The 17,909-nt window shown below is 40.1% G+C and overlaps 1 protein-coding gene across 1 annotated transcript in view; it reads left to right on the top strand.

Moving 5' to 3' along the window:
* The first annotated feature begins 5,570 nt into the window (after positions 1–5,570).
* The window catches only part of abhd17c (abhydrolase domain containing 17C, depalmitoylase), a 44,053-nt gene continuing 31,714 nt past the window's right edge, over positions 5,571–17,909 (top strand). The window contains exon 1 of the mRNA XM_058401282.1: positions 5,571–6,427. Within this exon, the coding sequence (XP_058257265.1) occupies positions 5,943–6,427 (485 nt within the window). The 5' untranslated portion in view covers positions 5,571–5,942. The remainder of the gene's footprint in view (positions 6,428–17,909) is intronic.

Below are 17,909 nucleotides of genomic sequence, written 5' to 3' on the forward strand. Positions count from 1 at the left end.
TGGACCAAGAATGGACCCCACATTATGCAAGAAATGTAAATCAGTGCTTTGAATCTGCATAACTACTTTTGAACAGGAGGTTGAAGTTTCTGAGTGAGAAATCTCCTGTGGTTGCTACATATCCACTTTGGACAGAGGATGCAACCTGATTTAAAACCAGAACAGAAAAGGGAAGAGCAGAGTTTTTTTTCTCCAATTCAAATCAGCACAAAACACTACTTTAATAGTCACTTTTAAACCTATGATTTCATTCTTTTGTTTTCAAGTGCTCAGGAAATACACCTTCATTCATTTTCACTAACCTTTATCCTGGTCAACGTCACAGTGGATTGGGAGCATATCCTAGGAACACTGGACCCAAGGCTTGGGTGGGACGACAATTCATTGCAGGGCATCATTAAAACACTTTCGCCCAGTCAGTCTATTTAGTCACTCCATTACAGTAGCCAGTCCTTCGACGGAAATGTTCTATGGGAAGAGGGAAAAGGAAACCAGAGGAACATGGAGGAAACTCATTTGGGTGTGAATGTGTGAAACTCCGCTGTCAGGATATAACTAGTGATCCTAGAGCTGTGAAATGGCAAGGCTACTCACTGTGCCACCTAAAAAATAAACAAATCCAATTATTTGAATGGAAAAAAAAAGAGTCTTCCAGCTTTAATGACACATACTTCTTGTACGTCTTTATCCTAGGAAATGACAATGTTTTCATTGGTAAGCATGGGAATCTGAATCAAACAATTGTGAGTTTGGGCATAAAATGAGTTAATTCTCGGACACAATGGTGGGAAGAAGGTATGTGTAAGCCTTACAGTAAGTTTGATGGAGCATATAATCCTAATTGTGAGTTGTGTCTCATTCTGCTGCCTCAAAGTCCCAAGGTTTCCTTCAAAACCATGGAGCGGTTCACTCTGAAAGGAAGTGCACATATGCAGAGGCCCAATCAAGCCTTCCAGCATTGTTCAGATGAATGGTAGCCCCACAGTGCCTTTCTCACTGGATCTTTCCACTAGCAATAACCTTTTGCTAGCTTCAAAGAAAGCACTTTAGCACCCAAGAGAGCCGGTTCTCATGTATTCCTGTTTTTAATCTCCAAAAACACATAGATCTGCCTTTCCAGAGGCAGTAATAGCTGAGAGCCACCGCTCACCACTTAAATAAGCACTACTGTGCCAAAGCGGCTCTTAGAGAACATCCAAGAATGCTGTTTGTTTGTGAAAAAGTATCAGTTTTGGGTTGCTATGCTCCCAAAAGCAGGACGTGAATCAGGTGGGTTTTGTCCAGGTTTGACTCATCACGCTAGATGGCTCCCACCAGCGCTGCTCTAAACCATCCAGAAGCCTTTTGTCGTTATTGCCGTCTCTGTTTTGTTTAGCAGTTGGCCCCTGAGCATTCTGGTCATTGTTAACGTGAGCTCTCGGGCAACTGCTCTTCATTTGCACAAAGCCATTAATGCAAGGCCATCTGGAGATCTGTGTCTTGTTATGTTAATGAAATACGGAAAATACTAGGGAGCCAAATAAGAAAAAAGAGTTGTGATCCGCAATGGCCGATCAGGGTACAGTTGAAGGAGGTTTAGGCTGCACATAACTCTAGATTTGTTCATTTGGAAAAATAAAGAACATTTGCTTGTACTCTAGTTACAAATGAGACAGAGCCAGATAAAGTAATGCTAGTACTCAGAGGTGCTACACTCTAGGCATGATCTGCCACTCAGAATACAAACGATATAATCTTATGAGGGAGAGATGTAATTGTGAAATAGTGAAAAATAATGAAAGAGTATAATAGCAACACACAGTAAATATTCATTCAAACAATTTATTTTTTACAAAGCACCATATTCGGTTAGATCCAGAGGCTATCCTGGGAGCAGTGAGCATGAAGGAATACAACCTGAATGGGATACCAGTCCATCACAAGGCACCACAAATACATACAAATTCACAAATAGGGGTAATTTTAGAGCTGGCAACCCACCTACTGGCAGTAGAAAACTCGAGAACCCGGAGGAAACCCACACAAACATATAGAGACCATGCAAACCTCTGCACAGACTGGAACCCAAACTGAACCTGACCCATAGTAAATATAATAGAATAGTTTACTGTCTGCACAAAAGTTCACAGCATACAGAAAGAACACAGAGACTTTGTGTTAGTTCACCAAAGTTCAATTAAGTACTATGCAACGGGACACTGCTGAGACTCATGCTAAAATAGAAGAAGTGAGAACAAATGCAGGAAAAAAATGGATGACAGGAAGATTGGTCATTTCTCCCCATTCTTTTCCCACTACAACCTGTTGTTTCACTTCCTGTCGTTAAATCCCAGTTGACCTTTACTAGGGACATCCGAGTACAAATGGAAGAACGAGACGCAATTGCGCAAGTGCATGCCGAGATCTCGAGTGCCTCTTACAACACACTCGGACTCAGCAATCTAGCAAAAGTGGCTCTACTACACACAGCAATTTGTCGTAATCTAAAGTTGTCAACCTTTGATAAGGATTTCACCACAAATGCCTTTTTGTCATGATCTATTAGAAGTCAGAATATAGGCTCACTGATATTTCCAAAGGATCAAACATCATTTTTTCCTTCAAGTACTACTCTTTAGAAAACATTTGATTCTCACAAGTAGAATTGATACTTCTTACTTTGCACACTCCAGAGATAAAAATAAACCTCCTGACTCGAGGTTTTTTGAATATAACTTTAATTTATTCGCAGCAGACGGTGCATGTGTGAGAGATAAAAGAGAAGTGCTGAAATAGCATAAACATTATAATCTGCTAGGTTATAAAAGAGCATCTGTTCTGATAATAAGTTGCAATAAATAGGTGTTACCTCTGGAAATCTGATTAAACCAACAGTTCCTTTTTATTTTGCTTGTTGTAAGATTTTTGTTGCTGCACTCACAGGTAATAACACATAGGGGCCTGAGGTGCTTGTGGAAAACTAGTAAAACAGGAGGCCTCTGTGAGACAATCCATATACCACTACACCGAGGACTCAAATACATCAAGAAACAAATTAAAGTCAGTCCGGGAAAATGCCTGCTGAAATCCAAAGCGCAGACTGTTGTTTCTTTCAGTGGACTGTGACCGAAGAACCCAAAGTCTCTGACCGAAGGATCTGAAATCTAAAAACAATCCGAGATGTGCACTGGTTCATTCCTTCGCATAGCTCATCCATCTGTCCTGTCACAAGCCTGGAGATCACACTCAATGTATTGCTTATATAATCTGAAAGAAACAGTGTTCCAGCCCTGGTCCTTTACCAACTATGCCTTTGAATCTGAATGTCTGATTGCTTACTGTGGTTTTAACATTTTGTCCAAAGCGCCTGCTGATTTCTTGGCTTCTCCGTGGTGAGAATATTAAGTTAGACAAGCCTATGAAAAAACAATGAAGCACAGATTGAGAGTCTGGGGAAAGATTGAGTCTTTAAAAATAAACATTTATCCTTGTTATTCAAAAATCATCACATTAATTCATATCATGGGCTTAGTAATAGTTCCATTTCCCTTCCATTAACCCAGAAAGAACTTTATTTTACTAAGGACATAATGATACTTTAGGATGTCATTCATGTAAATCAATTAGTTAGGTATGTACCACAATGATATTATGTTTTGCATAGTACATGTAGTTGTTTTAGATGAACGTAGTTATTATTTATTTCAACATTTTTAGTTACAGAGTGAGTTTAGATTTTTGTTCCACAGTTGGGATGATGCTCCAGAGGTCAGAGTGACATATGATCTATTGAGTGCTAATATGATACCATGTATCACAGAGCTGATGTACTTACTAAACCTGAATCTCTGTGACCCAGAGTCCTGATTAAGCAGCATTTTACTTAGAGCAGTGCTTTATTTTGTTAAATAGAGCAAGTATACAATCAAGACAAGAGCATTACATAGTACATTCAGGGTTACACTGGTTCAGACAAACAAACAAAATAAAATGGTTCCACTAATAATTTCAATAATTGCAACATTTTTGCTTTAAACCATTTACCGTGAAATGATTAAAATAATTTAATTAATACGGGAATTTATTGTGTATATTAGTCACAATTATCCAATTATCAGCCAAAAATGAGGCAGCAGCACAATACAAAAAATCATACAGATACACGTCAAACACTTAAAACTCAAATTTTATTTGTTCCATACACATTCATGCACAGTATGACATGTTTTTGTGAAGTGAAATGTTTTTGTCCTATAATGTAAATAAAAATGTAAACCTAGAATAGAAAATATAAGAAATACAATTTAAATAAAATGTAAAACAAGAAAATAAAATATAAGAAATCATTTAAATAAAATGTAAAACTAGAATATAAAAATATGACAAATACACTAGAAGAAATGAAGAATCTAAAATAATTTAACTTCATTTAAGGTTCACATTTAACAGAATGGGGGGAAAAATGGACATCAGTAACTTGGCATGGTTGTTGGTGCCAAATAGGCTGGTTTGAGTAATTCAGAAATGATTGGTCTCTTGGGATTTTCAAGTCTCTGTTGTTTAGATAGATTGGAGTGTAAAACAAACAACATCCAGTGAATGCAATTCTGTGGGTAGTGAGATGAGATAGGTCTGAAGAAAATGCCAGACTGATTCGATCGGACAGGAAGGCTACTGTATCTCAAATACCCACTCTTTACATCCATGGTGAGCAGAAAAGCACCTCAGTGCACACAACACATCAAACCTTGTGACTACAACAGCAGAAGATCACGTAAGCTTCCACTCCTTTCAGCCAAGAACAGGAATCTGAGATTACACTGACTCTGAAACAATACTTATTACAAACAGCTCTCGGATTTCTGCTTTGATTGTTTTCTTATATCATTTCAAATTTATTTGGGACTAAAATTAAAGACTGATCAACTAAATCAGCAGGTACCAAGTAGACAGTACTAAAATTTTGTTTCAAGACAGATGTTAGTGCCTGATGTGCTGCTAATGTGTATTACTACATGCTTTATAACCACCCATTGTCCAAACTGTGTTCTTCTGGATATTAAAAATTTATTTTAACCACCTCAAAAAATTATACCTGCACACGTTGTTCTTATTTTTAGAATAATTATTAAGGAAACTGAATACGATTTTTGAGTACACAGCCTGTAGCATAGCTTGTACTTCAAGGTTGACTCTGTCCATATTAACATTTATACAGCAGTGTGCTTTTTTTTCACTTTGTGGGATTTATGAATATTTGATATCTAAAGCATTTTTAAAATGTTAAAAATATTTTATGGAAAAGTACCCCCCCCCCAAAAAAAACCCCCAATAATAAATAAATAAATAAATAAATAAATAAATAAATAAATAAATAAATTTAAAGCTTTTTACTTTTTCCCTCTTCAGAAAAAAGATAAACACAACGTTTAACGTGGCAGTAATGATTAGATTAATACAAAATAAATAAAGTGAAAGCTCAGGGCCTTCTTTCTTGTTAAGACAAAAATAAATACTTAACGTTTCACTCTAGCACCGAGTCGCGACGTCATCGTCTTCCGGCAGGACAGGATTTCCGCTTCTACCGGAAGTCTTATACTTGGCCTAAGTGTAGCAGGAGAAATGGCTGCTTCCATTGTGTACAGCTAGGCTAACTTACTGTTGGAATCGATTTTCTTTTATTTAAAGGGTCGGAGGCTTTCATTAGCAACGTCGTATTTGCGGTAAGCACAGATCTTAAGATGTTACTCGATAGTTGTTAGCGTTTTGAATGAATCAAGAGGCGTTAGAAAGCGAAAACCTACAGAGGTACCTAGCTAACGCTGTGTCGGCGAGCTTATTAGCTTGTTTGCTTTCAGCCTAGCTTAGTACTAATTAACTAGATTACTAAATTAGTCTTTAACAAAGCTTAGTTTTTTCCCCTCTCGTGCGTTGCGATTTAACGTTAGTAGTACAACGCATCAATGCCTGAGCAAGGCCCGAGAATGAACGGCTTCTCTCTGGGCGAGCTCTGCTGGCTGTTCTGCTGCCCGCCCTGCCCGAGCCGCATCGCCGCTAAGCTGGCCTTCCTGCCTCCGGAGCCTACGTACTCGGTGCACACGGATGCTGAGGGCGCGTGCAGCTTGCACCTGACCGAGCGCGCGGATTGGCAGTACTCCCAGCGCGAGCTGGACGCCGTGGAGGTGTTTGGCACGCGCACGAGTCGCGGCAACCGCGTGCTGTGCATGTTCGTCCGCTGCGCACCCAGTAGCCGCTACACGCTGCTGTTTTCGCACGGGAACGCCGTGGACCTCGGCCAGATGTGCAGCTTCTACATCGGCCTGGGCTCGCGCATCAACTGCAACGTCTTCTCCTACGACTACTCCGGGTACGGAGTGAGCACCGGGAAACCGTCCGAGAAGAACCTGTACGCGGACATCGAGGCCGCCTGGCAGGTGCTCAGGACAAAGTGAGTACAATCACAACATCACTTGAAGATTACTGACCAAGCTGGTGGAGTCCAGTGAAATTCTCCCACCATTTAATAGCCTTATGAGTCATCAGTGTCCAGGAATGACACACAGCAGTGTCATGCACTGATTTGACAAGAAGGCCTGGCTTGCATTCAGCATGTTCTAGTTCATCCTAAAAGTGTTGAGTGGGGTTGAGGCATTGAGTGGGGTCTGCACTAAACCCAGACAGCTGCAGTGTCCCAATTCACCCACTTATTCTATCCAGTAAAAGTACTAAAAGCTCTTTTCATGAAGAAAAGGTACATACTTTTGAGTGTCACAAGTACTGAAATATACTAACACATTACATCAACAAACACACTCCTCATTGCATTTCATTTTTTATTCCTTATACTAGAATATAATAATAATAGCCTTATAACAATAATAATGCTAGATTATTTAATTTACTATTCCCTTGATTTATTTTTCTAAATTTTTGTTCGCCATGTTTGCAGGCCAAAGCAAACCGTCACAAAACTCTGCCTTCTTTGTGTGAGAAATCTACCAGAAATTGCGATACTCATTTTAACTCTAATCCTGGATACTATTTAGGACGGATTGTAGGTGTATTGGGACACAGCACGTGTCTTTTTGCACAGGGTCCTTCTCCAAACTGTTGCACTAAAGTCAGAAGCATACAATTGTCTAAACTGTGCTTGTAATGTTGTTGCATAAACATTAACCTACACTGGAGCTAAGACACCCAAACCCTGTAAACAGCCCCAGACCATTTACCCCTCATACATTACTGTTGGCAATATGCATTTCGGCATGTAGCAGAATCTCTCCTGTCGTTCGCCAAGCACAGATGCGTCCATCATACTGGCAGATAGTGAAGCATGATTCATGGCTCCAGAGATCATGTTTCTACGTGCTCCAGGTGGTTTGCTTTGCGTCACGTCACTGGAGTGATCTTTGAAACTTGTTGCTTATTCCACAGCTGGTCAGGCATGGAAACTCATTTCATGATGCTCCTGGCACTAAGTTCTTGTGCTGGTGTTTCCTCCAGAGGCAGTTTGGAGCTCAGTAGTTAGAGATGCAGCAGGAGAGGGGTGATTTTAACATGCGGTGCATTTCCACACTTGGCAGCCAGCTCGGAGTTCGTGTGCTCTACCTCTTCACAAGACTCTGCCATTTCACAATTGTAGCATTTACTGCTGACCAGGGCGGAAAAATTCTTCTGACCATATAGTGTATTATTCTATTAGTGTCTTACTGTTTGAAAGCTAATGTTTGTATAGCTGGATTATATTCATTAGCACATGTTGGTGTCATTAACAGCATTCATGGCAGTGAGACGTTTGCTTTAAAGAGATTTTCTTGTCCTTGAAGTGAACGCTTTCAGAAAAAGTTCCACGTAGAGCTCCTTATAAACAAGAACCATTACACATCAAGAGGGCCACTCAGGAACCCATTTAGGCCTTACTTTACATTTCAAGTACATAATAAGCATCATAAAAGGTTATGAAACGGATGCATTTGGAGACCTGGCATTAAATTTACAAGAGGGGGGAAAATCTTGTATTATTAGCATCTGAATGTGCCTCCTGGTGGTCCAGCAGCAGGATCCCGCACTATCATTGCCGCGGCCCGGGGTTTGATTCCCAGGCATGTCGCTAACCTAGCCACTGAAGAATTGACTCTCAGTATCAGTCCCAAGCCTTGATTAAAATTGAGGGTTGCTTCAGGAATGAAAGACCAAAGGTAAGACCTGTGCCAAACCGAAACGTGCAGACCAAATGAGCCGCTGTGGCGACCCCGAACAGGGAACAGCCGAAAGAACAAGATTATGAGCCTCTTAATGTATTCAGTGAATTCATCCAACCACATGTCTAATAATGTTGTGATTGATTCTGCAAAAATGGCTAGGCTCATTTGGATATTTTGGGCCTCAGTGAAATATTGGTGCTGCAGAGAACTTATTCGCAGTAATGACCATCAGACAATGAACAAGCACTTTCTCTTTTGCTTCATTAAAATATATATATCTTATACAAGTGGTGCTGGTAAGTTTGCATGTGTGTGTAGTGGTATTATATCTATCTATAGAGCAGGAATTCCAGGTCAGCAACATTCCAGAAAGGATGACCAGGTCAAATGGTGAGCATTAATGTGAAAAAGCTTTATAGATCTTTATAAGCTTTTAAGCTTTATAGATCTCCTGTTAACAAGGTTGCTAGGAATATAATACGTATAGTGCCTTTACTCACACTTGTAGTTGAAATAAATAAATAAATGCACCGATATATGATGTGTGCCTAATGTACACTGTTGTGGTGATGAACAGAGGATGTGACGCGTAACAGAGCTGCTAGTATTTCAGCGTTAATGATATGGCAGTCATTTGTAAACGTATCAGCGGGAGTTACTATAGCATGATAAATCCTTAAATTGATGAAATATCTTTAATTTAGGCATTAAGCTCAGCTGGCTAGGCGTCTTTAATGTCTACAGATAACCCAAGACCAATGAAACTCAGCTTTCAACCTGTTTATTATGCTTGACGATCAGTCTTGATCTGCCATCCACACAGCGGGAAGTCTTTAGGGAGCTCTTTTTGTATTAGAGACCGCCTTACCGAAGACACTCGGCATGCGAATATCAAGATGCTTGATTCATGATGTCCCAGCCACAAGATAAAGTTCATCATCATCATCATGTGTGATAAATTATGCTGTTTATTTGTGTGGTTTCCTTTGTGTGGTCTCATGTCTGTCTATTGCTGAAAGTGATATAGAAGTTAAATATAAAACTGCACAAAAGGCCTAAATATCGCTGTGGCCAAAGCCTTGAATTAAAAAAATCCAGATTAACTCCAAGTCGAGTCGTGAGAATGTGTAATTAGAGCCGCGTAGTCGTCTGTGGGAAATTCTGCAACAAACGAGTCTGGAGATCTGATCTTTATCGATCTCTCACAAATCAATACAGTGCCAGCCATCAGTCTGTCTGCATATCCACACTACAAAGTCTTAACAGAGAGAGAGTGTTGCTGAGAAACTGAGTCCTAGATTTAAAACACACAAACACACAGACTTTTAAGGCCATCTTCATCATCGCTTGCTGTTCAGCGAGTTGACAAGTGGAAATTTGTGAGGCTTTAAACTTGGCAACCGGAGTCATGCTAAAGGGTGGGTTTTCTACGCACTCTGCATGTCCAGTTCATATGACCACTGACAGGCAATTTAATGCGGATGTCAACCAGTGCCAGATAATGTTGTGAGCACAAAAACGGTGCACGCTCGTGCAGTAACATGTTCACATATCTGTGATATTTATAACCTTTATTTATTTTGAATAATGATGGTGTAAGGTGACATGACTTAGATATGCATAGCGTCTCACTGATAATAAGCTTGTAGCCTTGAAGTCAGTAAGGAGTCAGATGTCCTGCATCCAATCTGCAGCACTAATTGGAGGAACAGCTGTCCTGTGGTTCTGTGTGAGTGACAGAAGGAGGAGAGTTCAAATTTCATTGATGCATTTACACACTCTGAGACATCCTCATTGCTGTATGTCTACTGATAATGTAATAAAACCTCATAAATGAAGGAGCCGTCACCAAAACGTAATATGTACTTTGTGTATTTTCTGCGACTTGCCAAGGTAGTAATTTGCATCAAAATCACTTAAACATCATCTCCACTCTATATTTGCTCCGATTATGTATTTATGTATATTATTTATTCCCAATACACTGACATGATACATGTAGGTGAAACAGATCCTCCTATGCTGTTAGACAAGTGTCACAGTTCTTTATTTGCATTGCAGGCTATACACACTGAAAAACAGGTCTGCAATCAGCGGAATTAGCGACTAGCTGTGCAGCACATACTCCTCATGCATAACGCTGAGCTCGTTGGCAGTAAAGCATCTAGTAATTAATAGCTTCTTTATTTAAAATGTCATGCTGCCTCTGCGCATCCATATTGCATTGCATTGCATTAGCAGGTAGATTATAGTTGAAAACTTTGGGGGGCAAAAATTCTCAGCGCTCAAACAAAGGCTGAAAATTTTTGAACCTCGTCAGACTATATTAACTCACCAAGCAGTGAATTTAGCTCAAAGTCGAGGTTCGTGCTAATCTTTTTAAACATTAGCATATCGCCACCCAACACCTTTCCCCGAATCGTTTTTTCTCCTACTGAAATTGTGCCAGCTTTGCTCAAGGTGTTGGATGTGTGTGAGAGAGAGGGAGAAAAGAGAAGTATGGTTCAGTATACCCAAAGAGTCTCTCTTTCACTGAATTGAAGCAGACTTGGCTTGTGTTGACACTGGAAGGTGACGTGTTGCCAAAGTTGCCTCCAGTTTGTATCTTAAGGACATGCACTGTCCAGATTTTTGGGGATTTGTTTTTCAGTGTAGTGTGTTGTTTAGTTTGAAATGTTCTATACCCAGGTATTACTTTTCTCATGTATATAATTTGCATAAAATTAGGACGTTTAGTTAAGTCACTCCAGACATAATTAAAGCTCTGTTGTATCTAATGATTAGTTGCCTGCCATTTTGCTGTTTGCTTTTGCTCTTTTGTTTACTTGTCTAGACCAGTGTTCACGAACAGATTTAGTCCATGTGCAATTACGTCGTTTTTAATGGACCTTTCTGGATTTGAAATTTGGAGTGACGTCCCTATAGATAACCTACACGCTCTATTTATGTAGTGAAAGTCAGTCGAGGCGCCCTCGTCTGCTAGGGACGCCTCGATACCGATACTGGTGTCTGATATCGTTCTGATAAAACACAGGATGTAAAGCTCGATACGATGCAAAGAAAGAGATGATGTGATTTAATGTTCAGAGCAAAGCAGACCACAAACTGCACTCTGTAAAATATCAAGAAACGAAACTCTATCTATCTCTCCGTCTCTCTATCTAGCTCTCTCTATCTATCTAGTGTAACAGTCTGTTGTTATTCCTCACTTTATACTATTTCATTAAGAATCTTTGTGTGATGCTTCTTTTAAATATCATAACTTTTTGCACTGATGGCTTTACTTCTGGACTTTAAAGTAGTTCGAGTTCTCGTTGAGCCCTCAGCCAAGTTGTCAAAGGATGCTATTAAACCATCGAGCCATCATTTTAAATAGTCAAATCAAGTGCAGCGAAACAAATGAGAGTAGGAACTTTCCTGTCCGTCGGACATGTCTAGAAACGCAAACCGTGTCTCTGCAATACAATGACTCTGTAAAGAGCGTAGCGTGTGAAACTGCTTCTCTGCAGCTTAACGTGAGATCAGGCTAATTTTCTTGATTCAAGAGCGTTAAGTTTCAGTGCTTTGTGCTCAGTGTGGACTGCATTAGGCAGCGAGTAATCCTGGTGTCAGCAACCTGGATTTTACATCAGGTTTTTATCTCCCTCTCTTTAGATCAAGCTCTTGCTTTTCATGCATTATGACAATAGTTCTCATGTGATGAAACATTTCTCTTACCCGATCAATACATTCTGCCTGTCTTTTATTCAGTCTGTCTTGAACGGTTTAATTAGGACACGCACCTCAATAGACTTTTTGTTGATACGATGACTTTCAGCAGATGTGGCAACTCAGCATTCACATAACACCATCAGACTTGCTTTCTTTCTAGCTGTGTGTTTCCTTCCCTTTCTTTTCTTTCTTTTCTTTCTTTCTTTCTTTCCTTCTTTCTTTCTTTTTCTTTCTCTCTCTCTCTCTCTCTCTCTCACAGTGAGTCCTAAACACCCAGTAGTTTAAGTAGAACATGTACTTTAATGAATTAAGTTTTGTATTAGGTATATGATTACTTTTGGCCACTCAGATTTTAACAGAATGCCATCAGAAGTGCTCAGGACACCGGGTGAGATACAGAGCGTGAGCGACTTTCACAGGCAACTCGTCCACCATGATTAGATCAGATGCAATTTCCATCTCTGTCAAATCCACATCTGTTATTCTTATAACTGCTTCTTAGTAAGAAATGTTCTGAAAAAAGTGTTTACTACTTTGTCCCCATATACCTTAGATTGAAATGTGTTTCATCAGCAATACGTTTCCGTCCTAAACACAACAGGCATGAGATAATGACTTTTACGCCTGTCCTGCTTTTCCATTTCTTTTTTTGGATAATTATTCATAACCAATAAATCAGCGGTTACCATACAGCAAGCACACAACAGACTAGTGTTGTTTTCATGGGAGATGTTAAAAACATTTTCCTGCCTCTGAAACCTTGCAGCAAAGTTTGGAAATTGATTGTCTTTAAAGTGGACTTGTTTACTGAATTGGAAAGGCATTGTGATCCCCCCCCTTCCCTTTTATAAATCCCTGCCAAGGTGTTGATTCAGCTCAGTCCAGCTCAGGTTGTATTTGCAACTCGATCTCGTCTCCTCTGGCGAGGGATTTCAGAACGTTTATCATCCACTACTCCATTTTGGAGCGCTTTAGTGGCGAACTCGGGAGTTGTGCTCCTGTTCACTGGGCTGTGTGCATTCATTCCAGAGTGTTAATCCCCCCCCCCCACGCTGGGTCTCTTCCTTTATCCTTGCTCAGTGTACGGGAGTGTGGCACGGGAAGGTTTAATCACAGAGGGTTCACAGGTATGAATCGCGTCATAAGTTTGAGCTCACTGCTTAACATGCTATGCAGAGCTTGAAGGAATGTAAATGAAATTTACACAATTCCGCCCTATTCCGAGACACGTTTAATGAATGTTTAATAAACTGTGTCTCATTTCAAATCTGTGTTTCAGTAACTATGGTAATTTGTAGGGATGGAGGATGGCACAGAGGATAGCGTTGCTGTCTCGCAGCTCCAGGGTTCGAACCTGAGCTCAGGTTACTGTCTGTTGCATGTTCTCAGTGTGTCTGAGTGGGTCGCCTCCGGGTTCTCTGGTTTCCTGCTGCCTTATGAAAGTAGATTGACTGTGTGAGAGGCGTGTGGACTATATGACAAAAGATATTACATCACGATTCTCATAGGCTTTTCTGATGTTTGTACGTCCTCCCTCTCTCTCTCTCTCTCTCCTTCCTCCCTCTCCCCTATATAGTCTGGTAAGTATAAAGTGTCGCATTTACAAAAGAAAACATTTATACATAATACATTTGTCAGTGGTATTTATTGATAAATAAATAAACTTCCAGTGTAATTATATATTAGCAACATTTGCATAATTCTTATTATTATAGAATTTACAATTCAATTAGTATTTTTATTTACTAATTAAATAAAGTACATCACAAATATATTGCGACTTTATGTATCTTGATTTTTGTCAGTCAGCCCTATTTAATGATATTCTGTGTTGGACTGGACTGTCTCCTAATCCAGGGTGTATTCCCATCTCACACTGGTCCTGGGTTAGACTCCAGATCCACAACCATTAACAAGATAAAGCTGAAGATCATTGAATCCAAAGATTGAGATTTCTGTTTGATTTTGTATGGGGAAAAAAAAAAAATCACTGTTTTGGGACAAACAAGAGCAGAAAATTTTTACCCAGATGCTGGAAAAAAACAAGAAGAAAACCTCAGGTTCGCTGGTCTGATAGGATGATGTGCTTGGTGCGGCTGTGTGTAGTGTTCATTTCTAATCGCTCTCAGACAAAGGTACAGTCCATCCTTCAGCCCAGTTCGCCATTTTCTGTTTAACTCCCTCTGTCTTTCTCTTTATCCCTGCTTTCATCACTCCCGCCTTCTCCGTGTCCCTGTACCGAGGCTGCGGCACCTGTCAGCCCTGCAGGTGTCTCTCTCTGTGCAGTAATTAGTAGGAGAGAGAGAGAAGCTCTGCTAATCTTAGTTCAGGGTCTGCTCTCATTAACACACCGACTCACAACTCCCGAGCTTAAACTCCTCGCAGAAACAGTGTGCGGTAGCTCGCTTCCCTTAGCACATCCTCATGCTAAATGATGTGTGTACAATAGGGCAGGGCTTCTCGGCTCCAATCCCGAGGACCTGCCGCCCTACTGAGTTTCAAATGACATGCTGTGCACTATATTCTTACACTCTACACTGTGTGTTTGGGGGCGAAGAAGAAAATGAGCAATTTTCCATACTGAAATTGGTTGAAGAAAATAATCAAAAGTTTAGGAATCTGAGAAAGGATTTTGTGTCTGAGATAGATGTTTATATAATTGTCACGCATTCAGATAAGTTCAGTGGGTTAACAGTCATCAGCTTTTTTTTTCTTTTTCTGTCGATTCAACATCCGAAGAAACAAACTCTGTTCTGTTTAAAGGAAATGACATCGTCAAAATAACCCAAGATCATGCAGTATTTGCAGAGCTTTAATAACTCAAAACAAAATGCAAATAATTTGTAAACAAATTGTGTTAATGCTTTGGCTAAATAACATTAAGAAATCAGTGTTTGGTGGAATAACCCCGATTTGCATGCGTTTTGGCTCCATGCTCTCCACCAGTTTTTCACATTGCTGTTGGGGAACTTTATACCACTCTTTTTGCAAAAAAGCAAACAGCCCAGCTTTGTTTGATGGTTTGTGACCATCCATCTTCCTCTTGATGACATTCCAGAGGTTTTCAATAAGGTTCAAATCTTTTATTTTTTCCAGAGCTAGCTATATATATATATCTGTATACTACAGATTGACACTGTCACCAATGCTTCATTTTAGTGTCAAGAAAACTGATGTCGTCAAGTGGAATACTAGTTACAGCACCCACTGAAACCTTATTACAATGGCAACCATTAATACTAGCTATAGTATAGCGACTGGTGACTTGAGTGAGCGAGGCATAATGATACTGTAAGTATAAGTCCCAGTGCTTTCTGCTCAAAACAAATTGTATAGATGACATGCAACCTGTTCAGAATGAGGGACATGAGAGATCTGAAAACAAACTGGTGACATCAAGCAAATTTATAGTACTTTGTAAAGCTAATGTTTGTGTTAGCGTAACTGGTCTGTCGCGTGCTTCCCGTGCCTCATCGAACGTCAGTTATTCTTTTCCTTTCACGAGCCAAGTCTCCGCTTTCAGTTCCGTTGTTGTTGTTTTAATCTGTTCAATCTGCGGCACAGTAAAGATGGTTGTACAGCTGCTTTACGAGTTTGTCTCGATGTTGTATATCAGATTGTTTGCACATGAAGTCACTGACAAAATCGAGCAAATTATAGTACATTGTAAAGCTAGCACAATGCGGTCAACTAGTGGTGAAACACGCTTAGAAAAAAAAAGATGCTAGATGATAACTAATGCCACGATGAGACATATGCAGGCATCAAGAGACCATACTCATACACATATTAAACAGTTATGTAATACGTCTCGTAGAAACACTGAAATTTTCAGACTATTACATTCCCTCACGCCTACTAGCCAGACGTTTTGTGTGATGCGAGTACAAAACTCCAGAGCATTGAGAAACCGAGTTTTTGTCAAGGGAGCACACACAGTATGCTACATTAGTAGAGGATGACTCGGTACAGCCATAACTAGAATCCTTTTCTAGTTTGTCTGTGTGAATACCCTTAACTAGCTCACTATAATTTATTGCTATGTGATGGCTGGAGTAAATTAGTGCACACACATTGGGGTTGTCCTGGATTCGCTAGTCAGTGTATGACTGGATGCTGTACCTCGCCTTTTATTTTTATCCTAGTCAAGTTCCTTACTCCAGTGCTTCTCATTCCATTTGTGTCTGTAACTCGCCAACAATTTGCCAACCGCCTGCCTCGAAACCTACTACATCCAGAAACCACCATGACCTTTACCAGGCATTTACTAAAGATCGTCAGGCACTCATGTTAATGAGCGGGGTTTTTTATCTGGACTTCATTTCTCACATCTGACACCCACAAAGGAACAAGCAAGCGGTCAGATCTCTGCTTCAAATATATACCACGTTCATTGACATGAAGGTCTAGCAATCCTTACTAGTTGCCTGGCCAAGTTGGTGGTAGTTGGTTTTAGTTAAATGAATCTATATATCTGTCTACTCGTCTTTGTCACATTTTTTTAAAAAATTTTTATGGACACTTAATGTTGATAAAGTTGTTACAAAATTGTGTGTGTAATAACAGTCTAAGAGTCCCCAGTGCACTGAGTCTTGTTTACAAAACATAACTGGACAATTATGTTTTGTAATTGAAATCGACTTCTTGGTTGTGCACTCAGACGTTCAGTCCCTCCTGCATACGCAGGGTCGGACACGTCGGGCGGATGCAGTACAGCATATTTTCAGCTAATTCTCCAGGCACCAGTGCTAATTAAAATTCTCCTTTCAGCTTTCAGTTTTAGTTTATATTTATACGGCTTATCTTAGCTGTAAGAACAGACCTCTCTCTGCCGCTAGCTCGCCCAAAGTCCCTGGATAAACTCGCATCTCCTCCTCTTACCGATTTAAGAAGTAAAAACAAATCTCATGACTGAAACTGAAACCTAAATATCCTGAGACATGACGTTAGTGGTAATGTTGGTGTTGGCATAACTGGTCTGTCGCATGCTCCTCATGCGCCAGTTATTCTTTTCCTTTTTACGAGCCGAGTCTCCACTTTCGGTCCCGTTGTTTTAATCTGTTCCGATCAACACAAACTGCGGCACAGTAAAGATGGTTGTACAGCTGCTAAATAAATAAGAATTTTTTATTTATATGTAAATAAGAGTGTTTACACATGAAGTCACTCTTTATGGACTGGGAGAGGTCAAGGGTCGTCCTCTTAAAACAGGTATTTACATAATAACTAAGCTCGTCATGCTTTTGTCAGCAGGAGCATCTAACTGATGGATTGGAGATTGTACATCCGAGCTGCTGTAATGCACCTATTAAGATGTTTTAAGTCGTATGTAGTGTACTTGTCTGTGAAAGACACAGATGCAACCTTTTATCGCAGCAGTTCATAAATAATGTAAAAGGCAGCGTAGGATTATTAACGTCATCTCGTGACTAAAGTGAAAATTTTTGGAGACGGCTAGAGAACACACGCTGTGAAAATCTCTCCAGTGATAGTAAACATGATTTTTAAAGAAGTAAGCCTTAGACTGATCATTTGTGTCTGTGTTCACGTTCACTTGGATATATTCAAGAAATGTTAGTGTCGGGTGGAGAAGACGATAAATCTACATAATCATACAGGACCGTATCAGTGAACTAAAAGTGTGTCCCAAATCCGATACCATTTGCACTGTTCTACACTATTTTGTATGGTATAAATAGTGCAGTGGTTTTGATGAGTCTAGGTGAGTGTTAAAGGGTAGTAGCGTGTTGAGTATTCTGACTGCCTCAGGGAAGAAGCTGCTGCAGAGCTTGGTGGTGGTAGCACAGATGCTTCAGTACCTTCAGATGCATGGTGGGAGGAGGTGTTCACTATGCTTGTTGAGAGGCAGCAATTTTTGGTAGAGAGACCCCCCGATGATCTTCAGCATTCGGTGTAGGCTGTGAGGTCCGAAACTGTGCAGTCCCCATAACAGATGGTCAGACAGCTGGTCAGGATGCTCTCAACAGTCTCTTTCATATCTGGCTAAAACTCACC

Source organism: Hemibagrus wyckioides, linkage group LG10 (genome assembly GCF_019097595.1).
Source record: "Hemibagrus wyckioides isolate EC202008001 linkage group LG10, SWU_Hwy_1.0, whole genome shotgun sequence".
Lineage (NCBI taxonomy): Eukaryota > Metazoa > Chordata > Actinopteri > Siluriformes > Bagridae > Hemibagrus > Hemibagrus wyckioides.